This window comes from Procambarus clarkii, chromosome 75, assembly GCF_040958095.1.
Source record: "Procambarus clarkii isolate CNS0578487 chromosome 75, FALCON_Pclarkii_2.0, whole genome shotgun sequence".
NCBI classification, from domain to species: domain Eukaryota; kingdom Metazoa; phylum Arthropoda; class Malacostraca; order Decapoda; family Cambaridae; genus Procambarus; species Procambarus clarkii.
Window position 1 is genome coordinate 22574971 of NC_091224.1, and position 8214 is coordinate 22583184.

The 8214-nt window shown below is 51.0% G+C and overlaps 1 protein-coding gene across 9 annotated transcripts in view; it reads left to right on the plus strand.

The window, feature by feature from the left end:
• The window catches only part of LOC123771725 (uncharacterized), an 81679-nt gene that overhangs the window by 46573 nt on the left and 26892 nt on the right, over window positions 1-8214 (plus strand). For all 9 annotated transcript variants that reach the window (XR_006774561.2, XM_045764443.2, XM_045764442.2 and 6 more), the window contains one exon: window positions 506-607. Coding sequence is in view for 8 of the 9 variants with exons in the window: in XM_045764443.2 (XP_045620399.2) it covers window positions 506-607 (102 nt within the window). In the remaining variant the exon portion in view is untranslated. The remainder of the gene's footprint in view (window positions 1-505; window positions 608-8214) is intronic.

Consider the following 8214-nt stretch of genomic DNA (forward strand, 5'->3'; position numbering starts at 1 on the left):
CTTCTCAGCCTACTATGCAAGGCCCGATTTGCCCAATAAGCCAAGTTTTCATGAATTGTTTTTCGACGACCTAACCTACCTAACCTAACCTAACCTAACTTTTTCGGCTACCTAACCTAACCTAACCTATAAAGCTAGGTTAGGTTAGGTTAGGTAGGGTTGGTTAGGTTCGGTCATATATCTACGTTAATTTTAACTACAATAAAAAATAATTGACCTCATACATAATGAAATGGGTAGCTTTATCTTTTCATAAGAAAACAATTAGAGAAAATATATTAATTCAGGAAAACTTGGCTTATTAGGCAAATTTGGCCTTGCATAGTAGGCTGACAAGTGCGTTCTGGCTACTAGGTACGACATATATATATATATTTATATATATTTATATATATTTATATATATTTATATATTTATTTCTCTGTACTTTGGCATTTTATATAAAAACAATTGTTGCCAGTATCAGTAATTGTTAAATAAGACCCGATTCATTTTTCATACACAGGTTCCCGCCGGACAAAAATATCTTCCAAAGGTGGAAATGAATTGCAGATGAACAGCAGTGAAGATATCGTTGCCACTCCGAGCGATGCCACAACTGGAGGAGGTAATGGTGTTTAATATTGTAATAGGAAATTAGATACAGAAAGCAAGATGATAAACTACAACACTACGCATAAGTAAGTCATTTAGTCAATGAGTGCAGGAAATCTTATACTGTATTTAATTATACTGTAGTATGTTGTCCATCGTTTGCTGTTAATTGCTCGTTCACTACTGCCAGGGTTTTGTAAGAAAACTTACACTATATGTGGTTTCATACTCGAGAGATTCCTCAAGAGTTTTGATTCATTAAAGTGCATTAGGTTTTTCCTGCTGCAATGGTCTCTCCAGTGTGAGGTCTCGGTCTCCTCCTGTCAGCTATATAGTACAATGTGAAGACTGTGCTAGTGGAAAAGGTTATATTGGCTGATATTGTTTTATTATTTGACTACAGCTATTTTTAAATACTTAAAATCCGTCTATAAATGCAATATTAAGCTGCGTTGTTCCTCCGAGTTGTTAAAGAGTAGCTATGGTAAATGAAAGCTTGGCTTTAGCTTAAAAGGCTATTTTAATATGTTACCCATACAAGTACAGTATTCCCATTTTGTGCTTAGCCAGCAGTGTCCTACTGGCTTAGAAGTAATCATTCAATTTGTCTATATATTATACAGATAATTATTATTGCTGATGCAGTAAATTTATCTAATTTGCCTATGTAACAGACTTTTAGCTCAGGATTGATGGCATTAATAGCATAGGTCTGTTTACATACAAGATATAAATCTTGTATCGTATTGACAACCCAACAGCATATAGATTCCATGGTTTAGGTTTTACAGTGGAAAAGCAAAAAAATAAGGTAGTTTTCATCTCCAGTAAAAAAAAAAATTTTTCTGTGGGGAGCCCCTACGGCTCCCTGGAGCTTATCGGGCTAATGTGTGTTATGTTAGACCGGGACATTAGCTAAGGAGTTCAGACCTACCAGGGACCAGCGCCAGAACCTGGCCCCTTCAGAGAGGTTTCAGGGAGCAATGGCCCTGGAAAACCCCATATGGTTGGGGGTTTTCCTTATCTGCCATCGACCGGGGTTAGGCACCCAGAAAGGTAGGCGTAACAAAACAAACCCCACATGGTAAGAAACTACAACAAAAACCGAACAGAGAGGTAGAAAACTCCCTACAATCCCAAGGAAACAAGCAAACAAGCAAACATCACACTTTACTGCCGCGCCGATCGTCCGCGCAGCCCTCCCCACCCCGGGAGGGGGAGGGGGGAGCCCCGGACCTACCGCGCCGGCTGCCAAGCTCCAGTTCGTTCGCTAATGTCAACCGGGATTGACGCTTCTCTGGCCTCAGTTTCCTAGGCGGTGTTTGCCTTGTGTGGCGTTCACTGCCGTGTGTTGTGGTGTGCGGTGGCCAGGAGTACTTCATCAGTGCCGGGGCTGCATGTGCTTAGTGGCTGACTTCCCTAAGCGCCCTGTGAGTACTGCCCTTGCGTTACAGGGTTATCTTCCCTGGGGCGTTCGGGAACCATTCCCGTAGAGGTTCTTGCTGCTCGGCATTTGCCTCGCCCTTGGGGCCAGCTGGGGCTTGGGGCCCTTGTTTGGCCCTGGGTAGGGATTGGTATTGTGCTGGTTAGGGCGTCAAGGTGTTGCGCAGCCTGCCACCTAAGCGGCGGCCGGTTTCTGTTGCCTCTGGAGACGGTGTACTTTTGCGGGGTTTTTCTTTTGTTTTTCATTTTCTTGCCTGGTGGGGGTCTGCCTAAGGTGGTTATAGTTCCACTGGTAGTGTTTGGCGGCCCTCTGCTAGGCCCCCGTGCTTGTACACGTCTCAGGGGTTTTCAGTGCTCTAATCTACCCTCTTGTTATGTTTGGGTTTCTTAACCGGTTAGCAACACCTTGCCCGGGCTTCCCGTAGTTGTTACCCTACGGGCCCTGGAAACCCCTGTCTGGGCTCGGGGGACCATTGAATGTGTCTTCCGGGTTCCAACCCGTCTTGAACGGGATCGTTGGTTGCTGTTCCCTTGTCTCCGGGTGACAGTCGCCATTTTTACCTCCGTCATGCTGCCTGTTGGGTCACTGACACCTTGACCCGGAGTCTTGCGAGTGATTCTCTGCTTGTTCTCCAGTACTCTCCTGTTGTTATTACTGTTCAGAGTACAGGCGGCATCCGTGTTGCAAGCTAGGTTAGGTTGCTGCAACATGCTAGGTTGGTTTCCCACTCGAATGCCCCGTGGCCGCCCCGTTTGGTTAGGTGCTGCTCGCCCCTTTCTCTCCATGTTCCCGGCTCAGGACCGTCTGCGTGTTTCTGGGTCGGGGCGGGGTTCAGTTGCGGCAGAGACTCGGGCGGTTTTCGGGGGATGCCCCGTTCGGGTTGGGGACGGAGGTTTGAGCCTGTGCCTCCTGCCAAGGCTTCTGGGTCTTACCAGCGGCCCTTTCTTGTTGCCTTTCCCATGGGCTCTTGCTTTTCTTTCAGGGCGGAGGGCTTGGAGGACGGCTCTGCCCCGGGGCCTCTGTTGTTGGTTCCCGGGGCTGTGGGGGATGCCTACTAGCAGTTCTGGGGCGGTTTTGCCCCTTCAGGGGTTTTTCTGCTGTTGGGCGTCGTTTTCGCCCTTCCAGTCTGCTAGCTTCCCACATTTGCTGGCGTGTTTTTGTGTATTTAGCGTCAGTCACAGCCCCTGCTGGCGGCCATTTTCGTCTGCCGGTTTCCCGGCGTGGCCACCAGGGCGGCGTTGCGGTTTGTTTACATGCGTCTGGGTGTGCGAGCGAGCGTCTCTGGTGAGTTTTCAAAAAATTTGCAGGGTTTTTGTTCTCCTGTTGTCGTTTCTTTGTTTTTCTGGTGTTTTCTTGCCGTTGCCTGTTCCTCTGGGAACGTTTGGGTGTTGATTTTGGGTCTGAGCCTCTGGGTTTAGGCTCAGTGCCCCTGGCTGGTATGCTTGCTCCCACACCTTGCCCCTCGGTTTTCGGTCTGTTGGGACCGTTTTCCCAGGGCGTTCTGCGGGGGTCTGTGCTTTGCCTTTTCGTGGTGTTCTCCGCCGGCAAATGTGGTGGTTTGGGCTCCCCCTGGTTCGATTCTGGGTTCCTTTGGGTTCCTTGGTTTCGTTCTGGAGGTTTCTTCCTCTTGGGCCCCCTTTTGTGGGTTCAGGGGACTTTGTTTCCTCGTGTGACCCGGTTCTGCCTTTTGGGGTTCCGGGGTCTTCCTGGCTTGCAGACTGAGCTTTTTGGGTCTTGGCACATGTTGTGGTTGTGCTGGGACTTTGTGGTTTTGCTGTCGAGGTGGGCCTTTTGATGCAGTTTTGTGCCTTCTTTGCCTGGCCGGCGTAGTGCTCTTTGTCACTAGTCGGCGGCTTGTGCTTTTACGATACATGTCCTCACCTAGTTGTGCTTGTGGGGGTTGAGCTCTGGCTCCTTGGCCCTGCCTCTCAACCGTCCGTCAACAGGTGTATCGGTTCCTGTGCCTCTTGGGCTCTGTCATGTCTACATGTGACATTGTATGGGGGTCAGCCTCGTTACTTGTGTGAGGAGTCGCCACATTATTTCTTAGTGCTTTCCCGTTCCCATTCTGACACTCAAAAAAAAAAAAAAAAAAAAAAAAACTAATTCTATCTGTGGCTCTTTTGGGTACTCGGTTTCCACCTGTGTCCCCTAGTGCGTGTGCCCCTTGTGTTACATATCCTGTCCTTCTCAACCCTGTCGATTCCCTTGGGTATCTTGTATGTGGTGATCAGGTCTCCCCTCACTTCCTCTTCCAGCGAAGTGTGGTGTCATTCCCGTAGTCTCTCCTCATGACTTCGGTAGTGTACTTTTTCTTTCTGAAGGGGTTCTGTTCCCTTCTCTGTTGCCTGGGCGCTGGGGGAGCAGCTTGCTCTGTTGCCTCTCGCTTGGTCCCGCTGTTGGTGGGCGCTTTGGGTTGTCTTCCGGCCTCTGCTGGCGTCGGAGGACGGCTTCTCCCCCTTGGGGGGGGTTCAGAGCTGGCGGGGTGGGCTTCTTCCCTGCGCTTCGTCATTTCCTCTTCGTGGGTGCGTGGGGCGTGGTCGCTCCGCCCCATCCTTCTGGGCTTCCCGTCTGCTCTTTGCAGTCATGAGCTTTTCCAGTCTGCAGTTCTTCTGGACTACTTCCGTCTGCGCCCTGGATCCTCTGCCCTGCTCGGAGGACTGTTGTCTCCTGTTCGGATTCTGTTAGGGCCGGGTGCTTGGATGGTGGACCTGGACCTCCAGGTCACTTCTTGGCACGTTCCTCTCCAGTTTTTCTGGGGCTAGCACGGTTGGTAATTACCTATGTGTACTTACCTACGTGTAGTTACAGGATGAGAGCTACTCTCGTGGTGTCCCGTCTTCCCAGCACTCTTTGTCATATAATGCTTTGATTATACTTGTCATACTGTCATATAATGATTGTCATATGTCATAATATGTCTTCATATGATTGTCATACAATGCTTTGGTGGTGGGGCTTCAGGTTTGCTGTTTTTATTGCATTCCCTATTTTGTGAAGGGCACTTTGTATACTCTTTGCATCTTTACCGGATCTTAGTGCCCTGTCTGCGTCTGAGATTCGGTGTCTGGCCTACCTCGACGACTGGCTGGAGTGGGCTCCCAGTCAGTCCGCTTGTCTGCTCGCCAGGGGATGGTTCTTTCCAGATCGCTGGGTTTGGTTTCCTGGTGATCTGGAGGTTTTCCCTTCTGTTTCCGTCCCGGGTTCGGACCTGGGCCTTGTTTCAGGCTCTTGGGCCCCTCATTGTCTTCCCTCCAGAAGTGTTACTGTGGCTGTGGTCCCGCCTTTGGCTGTTCGGGAGGGGGTCCCGGGTTGCTCAGCGGTTGCTTGGGCGGTTGTGCGGGAGTTTGCACTTCGGCGTGCTTGTCTGCCCGCGGAGTCGGGTTTGGCTCCGGAGTCGGTTGGTTCCTACGGAGACTCCACTTCCGCCTCTTGCATTCCTTGGGTTCCTCTGGGGATCTGGTGTTGGTGCTGCGTCACCAGCTTCCTCTTTGGGGTTTTCGGGGTTCCGTCCCTTGGCGGCTCCCCGAGCCTTCGCTCGATGTGTTCACGGACGGGTCGTCTCTCGGCTGGGGCTTTGTGACCAGTGCTCACCAGGTCGGCCGAGGTTGATGGAGTCTGTCTGTCCGTCGGGCTCACAGCCCGGTTCAGGTGTTCATGGCTGTCTGGTTTGCGCTTCGGAGGGTTTGGGTCACTAGGTACTCTACCGTTCAGCTCTGTTTGGACTGTTCTCTGGTGGTTCTGGCCGGAACCACAGGGGGTTTGGTTAACCGTGTGGTTCGTGTCCGGGGTGTGTCCTGCGTCCTGGTGGACAGCTGTCTCGGTTCATTCCTCTTCGTGGGTTGGCCAGTCGTCGCCGATTCGTTTTGTTGGCTCTGTTGGGCTTATGGACTCCTGGCCATGGACGTCTTCGGGTCGGCGTGGTCTAGGCGTCGCCCGTTTTGTGGCGCCCTTCCCACCTGCGAGGACTTCACGGTGGAGGTTTTCGGCAGGCCTGGTCGAGGTGGGGGGTACCTGTACCTCTTCTCCCGGTCCAGCTGTTGCTTCGGGTTCTGGCTCAGTTGCAGCCCATTCCCACGAGAACAGTCCTTATGGTTCCACTGTGGCCGGCCCGGCCTTCTTTTCGGACGCTGCTTGATAGGTGTCCGTACCCGGGGCGTTTTTCCTGAGGCTTCGCCTCTTTCAGCAGGCCGAATCGGTCCTGTCCGTGACTGGTTCGGCCTTCTCTTTGGCTCTTCGCGTCTGGTATTTTGACGCAGGTATCGCCATCTCTATGGTGTTCAGGTGGTTTTGTTGACGGTGTCCCACCTGCGAGCTTCGTCTTGGAGACTGTATGACGTTTATTACGTCTTCTCGCGTTTTGTTTCCCCTCCGGCCTGCTCATGAGTCGCCTGAGCCATCCTGGTCCTTGTTCAGGGTGCCTTCTTCTCTTCCCCTCAGTTTGTGGTAGCCCCTTCGGTTTCAGTTTCCTCCTTTTTGGTACTGGTGGTAGCTTTATTGGTGTGCAGCCTTTCTCTGTCCTGGCGACGGTCGAGACGGCTGCTTTCCGGAGGGGTTCTTGGGGTATTGGTACTTGTTTGGTTTGGCCGGGGGGTGCGTCCTGTGTTGTCCAGTTGTGCTTTTTGCTGTTGCCGGCGTACCGTGCCTGGGGATGCGCTGTGGTTGATCCGGTTCTTTCGTTCCCTGTTTTCAGGGCTCGGGTCTCCCGGGTCGTCCGCAGTGTTTTCCTTCTTACTGCGGTCTGTCTTTGCGCCCGTGCTGTTCAGACGTTTACAGCAATTGCTGCTGTGTTGGTGACGTCTCGGGCTCATTTCGGGCGCAGGGAATTGTGGGTCGCACAGGTTTTTGGTCGCCCATCCATGTGTGCGTCTGTTCTTGGGCGTTCTTGTTGCCTTGGGTCGCAGGTTTGCAACCGGTTGTCTTGGCTTTGCGTTGCAGAGTTTGTGGCGGCCGCCTCCCGGGTTAGCCCTTTCTTTTCCTTCTCTTTGGGTATGAAGCTCCAGGGAGCCGTAGGGGCTCCCCACAGAAAACCAGCGTTGAATGTAATGAAACGCCATTTTCTGGGTGAGCCCCGGAGGCTCCCTGGAAACCCTCCCTCCCACCGGTCGGCGGTTTTTTCGCGTTGGTTGAAGCTTAGCTACCGAACTGGAGCTTGGCAGCCGGCGCGGTAGGTCCGGGGCTCCCCCCTCCCCCTCCCGGGGTGGGGAGGGCTGCGCGGACGATCGGCGCGGCAGTAAAGTGTGATGTTTGCTTGTTTGCTTGTTTCCTTGGGATTGTAGGGAGTTTTCTACCTCTCTGTTCGGTTTTTGTTGTAGTTTCTTACCATGTGGGGTTTGTTTTGTTACGCCTACCTTTCTGGGTGCCTAACCCCGGTCGATGGCAGATAAGGAAAACCCCCAACCATATGGGGTTTTCCAGGGCCATTGCTCCCTGAAACCTCTCTGAAGGGGCCAGGTTCTGGCGCTGGTCCCTGGTAGGTCTGAACTCCTTAGCTAATGTCCCGGTCTAACATAACACACATTAGCCCGATAAGCTCCAGGGAGCCTCCGGGGCTCACCCAGAAAATGGCGTTTCATTACATTCAACGCTGGTTTTTTTAGTGTCTTCAAGACATTGTTTTCTTTGCGAAAGATGATCTGGACTAGGATTCAACGAGCATTTACACATCTCTCAACTTTTGGTGCCTTTGTTTACATTTATTAAACAGTTTATAAGCTCCGAAGCACTAGGAGGCCGTTTATAACTATAATAACATTTAAATGACAAGTTTCAATGCTCATAAACTGTTTAATAAATGTAAACAAATCTGCCAAAAATCGAGAAAAGCTGTATAGGTTTGTAAGTACTTATGTAACCGCTTGATGAATCCTGGCCCAGGTCTGTGCCCAGCTGGTCCTGTCCTATGAAACAGATGATCAGGTCAGTCTCCAGCTGGTCTTGTCCTGAAACATACTCAAGCCCAAAATGGTAGAATAGTTCACCTTTACACCTTGAAAACAGCTGAAAGCCTTGTAAGTGACGGTGGGACTGACGTTTACTGTATCTGTTCTTGGATGTAGGTAATAACCATTTCCAGCTCCTATTATTTAATGAGTTTTGGAACTAGAAGTACTTCTCCAGATTTGCCTTGTTGTTGGTCTTGGGCCATATTCACAAAAGCACTTGCGCAAGCACTT